Genomic DNA, 16,410 nt, shown 5'->3' with positions numbered 1-16,410 from the left:
TGAGAGACATTTTATAATCAAGATCAGTCAATTATCCATATCACACCTTGATCCATGTTAGAATGCCTGTTAAATTTGGCAACTAGGGCCAAACTCCACCTTGGACAACTCATATGATGAAGCTGATATTTTTATTGGATTCCTCTTTCCGAGAGGTGTAGGATTGATCTAAAGATCATCTCATTCTGACATGTACAAATGGAATTATGAATTTATTTATTTTATGGACAAATTTTCAAGGCCGACCAACAAAATAATGTAGGCTCAGAAGCCCAAAAGTCACGTCTCTTCACCCTCAACGCTGCATATAAATAGAAGGAGCATCTACCTGATTTGTACAATCATGATCAGTCACATATCTCTCTTTCTCCTCATCTGATTGGGTCGTATGGATTTCTGGGCAGCTTCTCTCCAAACGTGTGAAGGGCTGACTGTACTTTTCTGTTTTCTGCCTGACCAAGTTGCAACAAGTTTGACTAGCATTGACTGAGCAATAGTTGACTTTGTTTGATTGCATTTTTCTTGGGAGAAATTCTCTTTGGGCAAGTCGCATTTCTTGGCATAGATTTCAATTTTCAAGGTTTTCTATGTTTGACTAGTGTTGACCGTAGGTTTGACCGACTTTTTCTGGACTATTTTGGGCTGATTCAGACTGTTCTTGGAGGCCGAATTGATTGAGTTTGATCGAGCTGATTTGGAGAAGTAATTTCGCTGATTTGACCAACATTGACTTTTTGGTTAGGGCATGCTATTGACTGTAATTTGATTGGACAGATTTGATTGTGTTTGGGCAAGTGAACTTTGGATATTGTACTCTCTCTCTTTGCTGAAATTTTGAAGAATAATAAGAAGACTTGATCAAAGGGTTTCCCCACATTGAGGTTTTTCCTTGGCATCCGCCAAATATTGTGTCCTCTTGTCTTGGCTTGTCTTCTACTTTTTATTTATGTTCTATCTGCATTTACTATCATGTTAATGTGATTGTTAATCTGGAAATTGATATTTGGCTAATAAGAAAAATTGAATTAAATTGCTCTTAAGCATAGAACCTACCATTATTATCTACAATTAACAATGCTCAAAACATTAAGTTAATGTTCTTGATAGCAAAATGGTTAAAGCACCTATTGAGTGGTACCCCACCTTCATTCAAGAGGGATGCCAAATGGTGAGAGTTGAATGATTCGTGCAGATGGTGGAGGAATGTGGCATATCATCATCATTGAGAAAATTGTAGAGCTATTGGTTGGCTGGTTGTCCAAGATAGGAGGAAAAGTTTTCTCCTATAGCGTTAACCATTTTGGTGGGTAACAGTGACCACTTTACATTGGGAACCATGAACTGACTTAGGAAACATGAAAATTTGTCATATGAGACTGCCATGCTTTGAGCACTGTGTGAAAAATCGATAAAAATTGCTTATTGTAATGAATCGGTAATTATCCAATGTATTTAATGATGAGCAAAATTATTTTACCGCAAATACTGAATAAAAACACAATTGCAATGTTCACCAAAATAAACTGTGGAAACTATGAGAAAACCAATCACAAAATGGGACACCAATATTTTTGGACAAAACATCCTTGCAAGGATCCTAAAAGGAAAACTAGTTCTTTAGATCTTAGGGTTTTATTATTATCTTCAACAAATTCTACTATTGATGAATATTACAATATTGCTTGCCAAACCTCGAAAAAGCCCCGACAATTTTTTTTTTCACCTCCACAAGTCGATCTAACCCCTAGAAAGCTCACGACCTCCCTCTGCAACATGACACAACCTCACATTGGCAAATACGACCTGTATGACCCCACACGTGCAACTGTTGTACCCTTTGATGCTCATGACCTAGACTGAAGCAGCCTCTCGGCTCTTTTGGCAACTTGTACAATCCTCCTCACAATCTCGTATGGCCTCCTCCTGGAAAACACGACCTCCACAAGGAATCTTGGCCTCTCGCAGAGAAATCACGACCCAACTGTAAACCTCACAACATCACTAACTTGGCCTCCGTGTTTGTAGAAGAACTCTGGGAGAATTCCTCCTCCGAATCTCGGAAACTAGAAGAATAATGAGGAAGGAAAAGCTCGGAAAGTACTCACTGCTTCAACTGCTGCTAAAACCCTCGCTGGTGTCAAATCTCAATAACAATGATCATAATCTCTAACGCTGCCCATCGATTTCCTTTATAATCTCTTGTGGAGAAATCAACGACCAAGATCTAAATCTGAAATGATCTAATTGTGAAAATTCCTGAATCTAACACATCAGAAACCCCAATTGCAATTTCTGGTTTACTATCTCCTACATGTTCTTTACATTAACAAGTTATTTATTTACATAAATATCGAAGTAAACACAAATGCAACCTTCACAAATATACATATCATACACTGAAGTAAACATAAACAATAAGGGACTGTTATTTTTGGACAATCGTCCCCAAAAAAACCTGATGCAGGAAAACCGGTGTAGCATATAGAGGGTTTGAATTATTAAGCAAATTTCTGAATACAACTAGGGTGCCAGAAATGGATCACTCTTCAAAGAATATCCTTGGCAGTAGTACCTTTCCCTGGAGACAAATATTCTAGAAAATCAGAAACCGGATGATCAACCCCACAATGACTCTGACTGTTCCTTGTGGTGGACAAATGAAAGTTGCTCCAAGCACTGTTCTGGAATTGCATCACCCCCTCTGGAACTGCGTCATCCTCTCCTGGCACAGGATCTGCTGATCAACTCCCAGTTTGCCCCACAGAATCTCCTAGCGATGTCTCTAAAGCCCTTTGCGTCCTCTGCGTCAGCCTCTATGACTTCTGCATTAGCCTCTATGACCCTCTGCATCCTTTGCTCTGGCTCATCAGGCCTCTGCGTCAACCCTTGGGCCTGCGCTGCCTATTTCGACACTTCACTTCCTCTCTGCTATGTATTCTTCAGCGTTGGATTGAAATCCCTTGCTGAACTGCCCCTAACTGCAACATATCTCTAACTCGATTTCCTCAACACACCTAGCCCTAGAAAATCGAATTCTTGATCTCTCTCGGTGTGTCTCCAACTGATCCTCGAGCCTCCTCTTATACTTTTCCTGTTGACGATTCAATGACCGAGATTAAGTCCCTAATCAACGGCTAAGATTAGTCTGGCTTGATCCTCGTCACTTAGAACTTTGTCACCCATTTTATATTAATACACATTAATATTTTTATTTTGTTAAGTTTAGACTTAGGAACTCATTAAACATATTAATTATTTTAATATCTCTTCATCCGAGTGGAATTTCTCCAAACGATTTCTGGGTTTTAATATCTCTTCATTCGAGTGGAATTTCTCCAAAGATTTCTGGGTCTTAGAGATCTCATGTGCCTTAGCCTCTCCACCAAATTTCATGGCTAGAGCACATCCAATGCTACCAAAAATCATCACTCCCTCTTAGCGAGGAATGTGCTCTAACAATGTTTCACCATAGAAGCATCACACTGATCCTCCGCATCAGTCCTTTGTGCTGATGCTTGGCCTGCTGCCTCACATCCACTACACTGCTGCTTCCTGTACTACTGCCCATGACACTGCCACTTCCATTGCTACCTTTGTACTGCATCTCCCTCTCAACATGCTGCCCATAGCACTGCCACTGCTAACTGCTGCACTGCAACTCAATTACCGAGAAGTAAGTAACTGAATTCACCCAATCACTGACATATTAGTTAGTCTAGAAGCCTCATGATGCTAAAGATACCTCTGCTGCTATCCTGTGCTCCCTTTGCTGCCACTGTGCTGCTGCAACCTCTGTGCCTCTCACACTACTGCAACCTCCACTGCACTGCTACAGACTTCTGCACTGTAGCACTGCCTTGCTGCTCCATCACACCTTGCTCTACTCAACACCTGTCATCATGCTATTGTTGTTAAGGGCTCCCGTAGCCAGATGTGATCCAAGAGTTTGGGCACCTCAAGGATCCTTCCCCCCTTCTGTAGTCCTTTGGACTACAACTCTATGTCACCCCACCTCTTCTCTAGAGGCGCATGAGCACTCTTGGCACAATCATCATTAGTCTCGACATCCTTCTCCGCCTTTGCTAGAGCAGCCTTTGAGTCAAACTCTTCTCCCTTGCCTTTCTTCTTCGGGCACTGAGAGGCATAATGTCCTAGCTCCCCACAGTTGAAGCACTTGACCTTGGAGATGTCTTTCTTCTTCCTCTTCTAAACCCCCTGCTGTCCTGCAGATGCTAGAGCTACATCCTCCTCCTCCTCTTCTTGATTCGAACTCCTTTACCGCTACTCCCCGCCTTAGTCAACCTCCTGATGTCTTCCTGTTGAAGAGCTGCCCACATCTCCTCCCAACTGGGGAGAGTTGCTTTGCCCAAAATGCTTTGGACAAATGTCTCCTAGTCCTCGAAGACTGCATTCAAAGCAGTCTTGACCATAAACTCTGGATCGGTGTAGACCCCACGGAAGTAAGCTGGTCACGAATTCCTTGCAACCTGAGAGAGAACGAGTCTATCTCCTCTTCTTTCTGCATCTGATATGACCTCAGCTGATTCTCTAATAACATCTTTCGCTGCATGGAAGAGCCTTGGTATAAGGTGGTCAACATCTGCCACATCTCCCTTACTGTGTTTTTCTCAGCAATATGTGGTATGACATGATCTTTGACCCCGTTTAGAATCATGCATTTCGCTTTCGCCTCAGCTTCCTCATACTTCTCATTTGCATTCGGGTCAACTAGAACAACTACGGTTTTCAAGGCATAGTCCTTGATGCAATGTTTATCCAGGATTGCTAGTATCATGGCCTTCCAGATGACAAAATTGGAAGCCCAATCCAATTTGTCCTGATCCTTCAATCCGTTCACTGCCATCTTTGCTCCTCTTCTCTAGACTCCCTCTGAGTCTTGATGTCCCTCTCGGAAATCCTATGGCCAACTGTTGAATCTCTCCTCTCCAATCCTCCTTTGCCGTTGCAACCTGGATCTAGATTTCTTGGCTAGAAATCTGTCGAGGTAGTGCTTCCCTCTACCTTGGTTCAATCTCCTTAGACACTATTCTGCACTGACAGAAACAACGTCCCACTAGCTCCTCAAATCAAAATCTGCACAACTCCCTTAGCCCCGGCAACTCGAAGAATCTGAGCCCTTTTGGCTCTGTGCAATCACAGTGAGAACTAGATCAACTCCTCCTGGCCACTGCGTCAATCCTTCCTTGCTGAGAAAGATGACTTGGCACTGCGTAGGCTTGATCAGCCCCCCCTTTTCCTTTGCACTGGCCTGGATTGTTGACGTAGCTATTGCGTCTTCCTCTCCTAGCTCAGAATGCTGACGCAAGCACTACGTGAGCCTCTGCATCACCTTCTCTGCATTGCGTCACCCTTCCTTCTGTGTCTTTGGCTCTGGAACAACGTTGTCTCTCGGGACCACTGCTTCTCTGCTGCAAACTCTCAAATTTCCTTGCTGGTGCCTTCAGTCTCCTATGATCCGAAATCCCTCTGATACCATGTAAAAATTCATGAATCTAACACATCAAAAACCCCTACTGCAATTTCTGGTTTACTATCTCCTACTTGTTATTTACATTAACAAGTTATTTAATTGCATAAATATCAAAGTAAACACAAATGTAGCCTTCACAGATATACAGATCATACACTGAAGTAAACAAAACAATCAAGGGACATCGTTATTTTTGGATAATCGTCCCCAGAAAAACCCAATGCGGGAAAACCGGTGCAGCATATAGAGGGTTTGTATTATTAAGCAGATTTCTAAATACAACTAAGGTGCCAAAAATGGCTCACCCTTCAGAGAATATCCTTGGCAGTAATACCTCTCTTCGGAGACAGATATTTCGGCAAATCAGCAACCAGATGATCAACCCCACAGTGACTCTGACTGTTCCTTGTGCTAGACAGTGAAATTTGCTCCAAGCATTGCTCTGGAACTGCCTCACCCTCTCTCGAACTGTGTCACCCTCTCCCGGCTCAGGATTTGTTGATCAACTCCCAGTCTGCCCCACAAAATCTCCCAGCGCTACCTCTGAAGCTCTCTGCATCCTCTGCGTTAGCCTCTACAGCCCTTGCATCCTTTGCGCTGGCTCCTCGGGCCTCTGCGTCAGCCCTTCTTGGGCCTACGCTGCCTCTTTCGGCACTTCACTGCCTCTTTGCTACGTATTCTTCAGCCTTGGATCGAAATTCCTTACTGAATTGCCGCTCACTGCAACTGATCTCTAACTCGATTTCCTCAACAAAGCCAACCCCAGAAAATTGAATTCTTGATCTCTTTTAGTGTGTCTCCAACTGACTCTCAAGCCTCCTCTTATACTTTTCCTGTTGACGATTCAACGGTCGAGATTAAGTCCCTAATCAACGGCTAAGATTAGATCTGGCTTGATCCTTGTCACTTAGAACTTTCTCACACATTTTATATTAATACACATTAATATTTTTATTTTCCTAAGTTTAGACTTAGGAACTCATTAAAAATATTAATTTTTTTAATATCTCTTCATCCGGGTGGAATTTCTCCAAACGATTTCTGGGTCTTGGAGATCTCATGTGCCTTAGCCTCTCCACCAAATTTCATGGCTAGAGCACATCCGATGATACCAAAAGTCAACACTGATCAATGGCTAAGATTGCTTAGAAACTTTTCTGGAAAATCGACCATGTCTTAATTATTACTAATTAATTAATCCATTTCCCTAAGTTAAAACTTAGGAAAATAATTAAAACTCATTAATTAATTTAATTAAAACATTTCCATTAAAAAGAATAACTTGGGTTTGGAGATATTTTCTGCCCTTGTGTTCCTAGCCTCACTGGCACTACCAAGGCTAGAACATTTGTCGGAGCTACATCAACCAACATGCTGGCTGAGGAATACTGGACCAAAGCCAAGGCCACCTACAAATTGTAGAGACCATACCATGTGGAATGACATAGGTGCACAACACACGTTGATGCAGGCTAGACTGGCCCATATATTGATGATCACCCCTACAAATGCAAGCTCCCATAAAACCTCGAGTCCTCAAGTAAGATCACTTAAAGCTTCCAATCCTAGACAGGACGAGATGCACCTGGAGTGAACTACAAGGGACCAGCCATGGTCCAACAAAGACAACAAGATACAGACTCAAGAACATGACATTGGCACAGGATACCTAATACAAAACCGCACATGGTTGTTACAATGCTTTGACTTGCGACTTTGGGCTTACAATGATTGGGGATTACATCTGATTGCAAGCAGCTATGTGGTTGACTGATGAAGTAGTAATGAATGCACATTATATCAACCAACATGCTGGCTGAGGAATACTGGACCAAAGCCAAGGCCACCTACAAATTGTAGAGACCATACCATGTGGAATGACATAGGTGCACAACACACGTTGATGCAGGCTAGACTGGCCCATATATTGATGATCACCCCTACAAATGCAAGCTCCCATAAAACCTCGAGTCCTCAAGTAAGATCACTTAAAGCTTCCAATCCTAGACAGGACGAGATGCACCTGGAGTGAACTACAAGGGACCAGCCATGGTCCAACAAAGACAACAAGATACAGACTCAAGAACATGACATTGGCACAGGATACCTAATACAAAACCGCACATGGTTGTTACAATGCTTTGACTTGCGACTTTGGGCTTACAATGATTGGGGATTACATCTGATTGCAAGCAGCTATGTGGTTGACTGATGAAGTAGTAATGAATGCACATTATTTCTGAAATTCTGAATGATGTATAATATTCTCCTAATGGCAGTTAGTATGTGTTGATGATATAGGATATTAACTGTCACAACTATTAAAATTTAATATGTGCTTACCATAATGAGATTCATTTTGATGATAGTTTTATGCATTGGAACTGCAGCTGTGCAAGGATATTGTTTTTTCTTTCCGGGATATGCTGAATATAAAGTTGCAAGATGAATTAGAGGAAATGCTTGAAACAGGCTGGATCAAAGAAATTTCATCTGGATACACTCCCACCAACTCGTCTGCACTGAACAATATTTCTGACATGTCCAGCTTAATTAGAACTGTATCTTCATTAAGGTCTGTTCCTTTTTGGTTTAAAATTCTTCAGTTACTCTGTATACCATTTTGCTTGATAAGAATACTGTTGTTCTCATATTTTCCATGCAGCAGTACAAGTGCAATTTTGAGCAATGTTGTTCTATCAAATGAATCCAAATCTTTGAATGGCATTGGATGCACTGAGCAGGATGATTCAGCTGAGCAGTTGAGATCTTCTCCATCTGATGTTTCACCACTGCATTTCCTTCAAGTTCAATTACCAGGCACCCTTTCATCTCAAGGACTTAGCTCAGTTCCAGCATTACAATCTAAACAGTCATGTTTTTTACAGTATGGTAGACCTTTACTTTTAGACAGTTTTCCACATGCAAGACAAGAATTGGATATTCAAGAGACTTATATAACAGGGGAACCTGAGGAGTTTGCAAGTGAAGCTTCAGCAATTGATCAAAATTCATCATTAAGGGTCTCCAATTCTGACAAAAGTATTGTTGTTACTCAAGGTTCTCACATAACTTCTCTGGTGGAACCGTCAAGCTCTTGTTATCTAGTTTCATCTACAGATCCTCGAGAGAATTTTGCGGATGTCAAACAAGGTGCTACACATACCATAGCCTCTGATATGCATAAATTAGAAGCTCAAGTTTGTGAGTTGTATGAGATGAGTACCCAGCAACAGCAAACATCACCACATCATACTGTGGAGACACATATCTCCTTTGCTACTGAGGCAGGAGATGTGGAAAATGTATCATTGGCATCTATGGTGGTTAATTCAGAAAAAGAGATAGGGATACAGAGTATCCTTTCTTCATCCTCTAGATCATCATGTCAAATTTTTTCTCCCCTGAAAGAACTTAAAGAAATTGGGCCAGGTCTGAATTGCCAAGCTACCCCTGGAAGCCACCACTTAACTAATGAAATGAACAGGGAGCAGTGTTTGCCAGAATCTCAAGCAAGCTCAATGTCTTCCCATTTTGGAGAGTGTGAGATAACCAATTTGGCAAGCTTTTCAAAACTACTAAGTACCATAAAAAAATTAGCAAATCAGCAAAGGAGGTATATGGGAGTGGGAATGGCATTTCCTTGTGTGTTTGAGTCATTTCGTTCATCAATTTGCCAGATGGAAAAGTATGCCCAGTCCTTACCATCTACATCGGATGGTCATATGCCATTTGGGAAACTAAGCACGACAGAAAGTTTAGTAACCTCATGGTGCCCTGAATCATATGGTCCATGTACAGTTAATATTCATCAGCTAGCCCCAACAGAAGAGTTGACAATGCAAGGTCCTCTTTTTCAACAGGGGATTTCTGAGAAAGTTGTGACAAATGGGTTTCCAATGTTGCCATCCTCATCCCAGGCTTTACCATTGCAAAAAAACAATTTGCCTACACAAGAATTTGGAAGCAGCTCTTCCATAGCACTGAAGGGTCAAGCACAAGAAACTTGTTTGATGCCTAAGATTTGTTCAAATCTCCTTCATTCCATAGTTCATCCTTTTGATCAAGAGCTGGCAAAGGCATTGCAAGTGATGCTGAAGCAAAATAATGAAGCTAATATAGCTGTTACCAGTGGCCCAAGCTTAAAGATAGAAACCAACCAGCAAGTTGTTCATTCTCATAATTGTCCAGGGCAAACCAAAGTTGTAGACACGAATGGTCCAGCTCAATGGCAGGCATTTTCAATGGGAGATACTGAAGTCATTCCTTTGTCTTCATGTCCTCAAGGAATCAAAGGAGAAGGTGAAGAGATTCCCAGTCGAGGGTTTATTGGGGGTATGCCAATTGAACTGCAGAAACAAGACTATAACGACATTAGTAATGAATTGTTATTGAGTTCTTTAGGAGTAAATGACAAAAGCAAAATTATTCCTCATTTTCCAGATATGGTAGTGTCACAGTTGGAAACTGTTGTTAATGATAATGTCTTAGCCTTGCAAGTCGCTGCAACATATCAGAGTATGGTTTCCTCAGGAATCTCTCTAGCTATAGCTTCTCAGCAAAATTTTCCCAGGGAAAGTATCCAATGCTTGTCTCAAGGTGCACCATTAGTGCCAGTAAATACTAGCAGTAATACAGAAGTAGCTTTCAAAGAGTGTGAACTGAGAGTATCTGAAACGAATTCAAAATTTGCATCATTTTCTTCCAACAAAAATGAATGTATCCAACAAAATTCTTCATCTATGACAAATGTTGGACCTCTAGTGACAGTTCTTCCTAAGAAGCGCAAGAGAGTTATAACGCCGATTCTAAGAGTTATAGAACCTGGAGGTGGAATTCCTACTATAAGGTTTTGGTCTCTTTTTTAATTTTTTCCCCAAGTACTTTGTTGTTTCTCCTTGAGGTTATTTTGCTTCCTTACAGTTTTACTTATTAAGTGTGCCCTGGCTTTCTCATTGAATGGAAAATTAAACTGCTTTGCGTTTAACAAGTGTTTGCATTTCCTAACTACTACACTTTTTTCTTTGGCAGTGCCTCTGAGTTGGCATGGGCAGCGGTGACAAATCGTCTAGTGGAGAAGGTTTGACAAATGCATTTAAATAAATTTTACATATGTTTTCGTTAATAAATTCTCTCTCTTGAAATATGAGATTTTTTTTTTCCTTTATTCTTTTGCTCATAAGAAATCTTGCATTTTGTTTGCTACTATGAATATCGATTTGCGATGATGGTCTTTCACCAAGTACAGGGATATATTGCTTAAATCATGGCATAGTTTACCTAATTTAGATTACATTGAGCTGGGATGATTGTAGACGAAGGGTTTTATTATTGGTAACACGCAAGGTTATTATAACCAGAACTGGTCGAGGGTTGGACAGGAACAGGCTGGAAAACCAGGTAGATGGTATATACTATATATATCTATATATATTCATTCTTGTACATCATTTTAAATCCAATGCATTAGATATCAAATATGCAAAGTTTTCTCATATATATAACATTTAAGAGTGAATATAGCAAAATGGCATGGAGTGCAATGGATATATGAAACAAAATACATAAACATTGAGGCTCTAAATGCCCCCCAGCATTCAGAAAACATCGTGCTACAACAAATAACTGCATATCATTAAAATCATTCCCCCTATATTGGGACCTGCATCATCAATAGAATTGGCACCCTCTGTGTCCTGTGGCCTTTGTCTCTATCCTCTGGGGATATCAATACTACTGCTTGGTGCTACTTGTGAATCCAAGCCAACCACCTTGTTGTTGCTGTAATGAACACCATCCAATTTTGATGAAAATGGGTAGTACAAGTGGTAAACTGTGGCATGAATATTAATATGCCTAATCAGTGGTTTTGGCTTGAGTGAAGGGTACATTTTTATGAAGGTCAAGACAAATGAGTTCAGTAGTCAACATCACCAACATTGGAGTACATAGAAGGGTTGGTACTTTTGATTAAATGCTACTCTTATACATGATAGAATCCAGTCATAAAACGCTGCAATCCTCTGTAGATTTCCAATATAAAATTTCTGAACTTTTTGTTATGTTTTCACAGTGAGAACTTTCGTCAAACAGTTTGATTATACCTGCTGCAGGTAACCATTTACAAATTTAACTCAAGAAGATAAACGTTGTAGGTCCATGCATCAAAATATCACTTTCCAGAGGCTCAAACAGATTCATTCCATACTCAGAAATTTATTTACAGCTGATACATAGTAATAAGAACTAACTGGAACAGCGTCCTTCCTTTATTTCTTTTACACTCAGTATACAATACACACAAAAGAGAGGGAATAGATTGTTGAAAAATGTGTAACTAGGTTCGGTCTTTGCTAGTATGAAATGTATTCTTGTATATATAAAATGAAAAAGAAATTATTATTATTATTGGAGCATGGGTTTCATGCTCAAGTTCTTTTATTTTATAGGTCAAGCACCCATTGAGTGCTTCTAGGGTTTGTCCTAGGCATAAGAGTCATTATCATATATGGAAGACCCTATGGGCACATTGTAAATTATAAAATAAAATTTATTTTGTTTTGAAAGTGTCAAAATACCTCCAAGATCAAGTCGGCCTAATGAGCTGTCAAGTCAGCCTACATGAAGAGTCACGTCCACCTTTGAAGAAGCCTATATATAAGAGGAACTTGTCCTCTACTTGGATCATTCATTCACTCGTCTCTTATGCGAAGAAAATAGAAGAAGAAAGTCGAAGAAGGAAGTGCGAAGAAGAGAAGGACGAAAAAGTTGAAGTGTTTGGGTTTCTCACCATTCTTTTGGAATTGTGAAGTTAGGGTTTCTGCACTGGGCTAGTCTGAGGTTCGATTTTGGAAGCAAGAGAGAAGGAAGGCAAGCGGAGGTCTCTTAGGGCATCTTACTAGCCCTAGGACTCAAGTCAAGGCAAGTGAGGTCGAGGGGAAGGCAGTTAGAGGGAGATCTGTTGGAATTTCTAAGTCTAACCCATTAGAAACCCTTCATGTACTTTCTGATTTATTCCTACCTACTTGTTCTGTTAATTAACAAGTTATTTACCATGTAAACACTAGAAATAAATACAAGTACATGCTCAACACATTACAGATCATCAACTGAAGGTAACAAAACAAGCACACAAGTGACACTGTTGTTTTTGGACCAATGTCCCCGAAAAAACCCAATGCGGGAAAACCGGTGTAGCTATCTGAGGGTTTGATTTATTAAGAAATTTCAGAATACAATTTGGGTGCCAAATCCGACTCACCCACCAGAGAAAAATCTCGGCAGTAGTACCTCTCCTTCGGAGATAGATGCTTCGGCTGAAACCCGAATAAACACTCTGGCAACTCCTTAGCTTCAATCTGCCCCACAAAAACCCCAGCGTCAGCCTCTTCTTCCCTTTGTGTCAGCCTTCCAGCAGTTTTGCAGTTTCGGCTGTTCCCGACAGTTCCGACTTCTGCCCTCTGCGTCAGCTTTCCCGACAGTTCCGGCTGTTCTCGTCGGTTTTGGCTTCTGCCCTCTACGTTAGCTTTCCCGGCAATCCCGACAATTCCCGGTAGTTTCGGCTGTTCCCGGCAATTCCAGCTTCTGCCCTCTGGGTCAGCTTTCCTGGCCGTTCTCGGCTGTTCCGGCTGTTCTCGATTCCAGCTTTTGCCCTCTGCAGCAACGTTCCCGGCTGCTACGTTGATCCCCTCCCGGCACTATCTCTGCCTCTCTGCTTCTGTATTCATTGCCCCTTAGCTGCAACTCCAGATCACTCTTTCAACTTTCTTAGGAAACCCAGCCCCAGAAAGTCAAAATCTTGATCTCCTGGTGTGTTCTCCAAGTGACCATCAAGCCTCCTCTTATACTTTTCTCATTGACAGATCAACGACCGAGATTAAGTCCCTAATCAACGGCTAAGATTAGATCTGGCTTGATCCACGACTTTAGGACAATTCTAACATATTTTTATATTAATTCACATTAATATTCAAATTTCCCTAAGGTTAGACTTAGGGACTCCATTAAAAATATTAATTATTCTAATATTTCGCAAACTGTTTAGAATATGCCCAAACCCTTTCTGGGTATTGGAGATCTCATGTGCCTTAGCCTCTCCACAAAATTTCGTGGCTAGAGCACATTCGATGTTACCCCAAATCATCACTCCCTCTTAGCGAGCACTGTGCTCTAGCAATACCCCTCAATGAGTATTACTCTGATCATCTGGCATCTGTCCCTGATGCTAGGCCTGCTGCCCATCATCTATATTGCTGCATCCTGTATTGCCACCCATGGCTCTGCCATTGCCACTGCTGCATCTGTACGACAGCTCCCTTTGCATTCGTGCTGTTGCCCATGGCCTTGCCATTTCCACTGCTGCGTCTACACTGCATCCCTCTCATCATGCTGCATTGTGCTACCCATAACACTGCCACTGCTAACTGCTGCAATGCAACTCAATTACTGAGAAGTAAGTAACTGATCTCCCAACTCTGACACCTCTGTCATGCTAGAGGCACTCCCGATGCTGATGTTCCCTTTGTTGCTGACAAGTGCTCCCTCTTTGACCTCTGCGCTACTGCGACAACTCCCTGCATCTTGCACCATTGCACACCTCTCTGTGCCATCCTGCACTGGTGCAACACTCATGTGCCTCTCGCACTGTTGCAGCCTGCTAGCCTCGTGTTGTCCTAGGAATCCCGCACTGCCTCTCCCTTTGTTGCTCCATCCTCATTCGCCTCTACCGACATCTGCTAGTATTGCTACTCCTCATCGGGGCTCCCGTAGCAAGGTATAATCCAAGAGGTTGGGTACCTCGAGGATCCTGCACCTCATCGCTTGTAGTCCTCCTAACTACAGCTCGATGTCTCCCCACTTCTTTTCAAGTGGCACGAGTACTCATGGCATAATCATCATCACTCAAGGCGAAGGCCTTGATACGATGTTTATCTAGAATGGACAGGATCCTGGCCTTCCAGACCATAAAGTTGGACGCTCCGTCCAACCTATCGTGATCCCTCATCCCATTCATGGCCATCTCTCTACTCTTCTCTGTCGACTCCTCCAAGTCTCTCTACTTCCCGCCTGGAAGTTCTTGGTTTGACTCATGCTGAGTCTCTCTACTTCCCATCTGGAAGTTCTCTGTTCAACTCCTTTGAGTCTCTCTACTTCCCATCTGAAAGTTCTCTTCTGGACTCCCTCTGAGTCCCAATTTCCCTCCTGGAAATCCTTCGGCCAATCGTCAAGTTGCCCCTCTCCGATTGTCTGTGCAACTGCACCACTGATCTGGATTCCTTGGCTAGAAATCCGCCTCGGCAATGACTCCCTCCCCGTGGTCTTGCCCTGTTAGGTACTGTTTTGAATACAGTACCCCACTAGCTTCACTCTGCAACTTACCCATAGCTTCCTATACCTCAGCAACTGAAGGATTGAGCCACTTGGCTCTGCGCAGTCCTGACACCGGCAAATTAGCTCCCCCAGCCAATTGCGTCAGCCCTCCTGGTCTCTGTGTGGCTTTGCGTCAGCCTGATTCTGCATCCCTTAGCCTTTGCGCTGTCTTTCTCTGGCCCGGAATGATGATGCTATCCCTCTACGTCACTCCTTCCTCTGTCGCCTTCTACAAGAATCAGCTCTGTCACTCGGGACAACTGATTTCTGCTGCTGTTGCTCTGCTCGGTTGATGTCCTCAATTCTCCTATGATCTGCAACCACCTTCTGATACCATGTTGGAATTTCTAAGTCTAACCCGTTAGAAACCCTTCATGTACTTTCTGATTTATTCCTACCTACTTTTCTGTTAATTAACAAGTGATTTACAATGTAAATACTAGAAATAAATACAAGTACATGCTCAACACATTACAGATCATCAACTAAAGGAAACAAAACAAGCACACAAGTGACAACGTTGTTTTTGGACCAATGTTCCCAGAAAAACCCAATGTGGGAAAACGGTGCAGGTATCTGAGGGTTTGATTTATTAAGCAGTTTCAGAATACAATCGGGTTTGATTTAATAAGCAGTTTCAAAATACAATCTGGGTGCCAAATCTGGCTTACCCAACAGACAAAAATCTCAGCAGTAGTACCTCTCCTTCAGAGACAGATGCTCTGGTTGAAACCTCGGATAAACACTTTGGCAGCTCGTTAGCTTCAATCTGCCCCACGAAAATCCCTAGCGTCAGCCTCTAGGGACTATGTCAGCCTCGTCTGCCCTTTGCGTCAGCCTTCCTGGCAGATTCGGCAGTTCCGGTTGTTCCTGGCAGTTCCAGGTTTTGCCCTCTACGTCAGCTTTCCCGACAGTTTTGGTTGTTCCCGGCAGTTCTGGTTTCTGCCCTCTGCGTCAGCTTTACCGGCAGTTCCGACAGTTCTTGGCAATTTCGTTGTTCCCAACAATTCCGACTTTTGTCCTCTGCGTCAGCTTTCCCGACAGTTCCGGTTGTTCTCGACAGTTCCGACTTCTACCCTTTGCATCAGCTTTCCTGGCTGCTGTGTTGATCCTCCTAGCACTATCTCTGCCTCTATGCTTCTATATTCACTGCCCCTCAGCTGTAACTCCAGATCACTCTCTCAACTTTCTCAGCAAACCCAGCCTCAGAAAGTCGAAATCTTGATCTCTTGGTGTGTTCTCAAAGTGACCGTCAAGCCTCCTCTTATACTTTTCTCGTTGACAGATCAACGACTGAGATTAAGTCCCTAATCAGTGGCTAAGATTAGATCTGGCTTGATCCATGACTTTTGGACCATTCTAACACAATTTTTTATTAATTCACATTAATATTTTAATTTCCCTAAGTTTGGACTTAGGGACTCCATTAAAAATATTAATTATTTTAATATCTCCCAAATTGTTTAGAATTTGCCCAAACCCTTTCTGGGTATTAGAGATCTCATGTGCCTTGCCTCTCCACCGAATTTTGTGGCTAGAGCACATCCGAT

General features: G+C 42.1%; 1 protein-coding gene across 7 annotated transcripts in view; it reads left to right on the top strand.

The window, feature by feature from the left end:
- LOC149229378 (uncharacterized) overlaps window positions 1-16,410 on the top strand; it is a 320,041-nt gene that overhangs the window by 115,595 nt on the left and 188,036 nt on the right. For 6 of the 7 annotated variants that reach the window (XR_016247928.1, XR_016247927.1, XR_016247929.1 and 3 more), the window contains exons 2-4: window positions 7,882-8,066; window positions 8,157-10,340; window positions 10,523-10,571. Coding sequence is in view for 4 of the 7 variants with exons in the window: in XM_089378603.1 (XP_089234729.1) it covers window positions 7,915-8,066; window positions 8,157-10,340; window positions 10,523-10,571 (2,385 nt within the window). In the remaining 3 variants the exon portion in view is untranslated. The remainder of the gene's footprint in view (window positions 1-7,881; window positions 8,067-8,156; window positions 10,341-10,522; window positions 10,572-16,410) is intronic. The other variant, XM_089378605.1, reaches the window with a different exon arrangement.

Source organism: Pinus tabuliformis, chromosome J, assembly GCF_031772625.1.
Source record: "Pinus tabuliformis cultivar Carrire ecotype Pingquan chromosome J, CPIR1, whole genome shotgun sequence".
NCBI classification, from domain to species: Eukaryota; Viridiplantae; Streptophyta; class Pinopsida; order Pinales; family Pinaceae; genus Pinus; species Pinus tabuliformis.
Note: the sequence above shows the minus strand (reverse complement) of the source record. Positions and strands in the feature narration are given on the sequence as shown.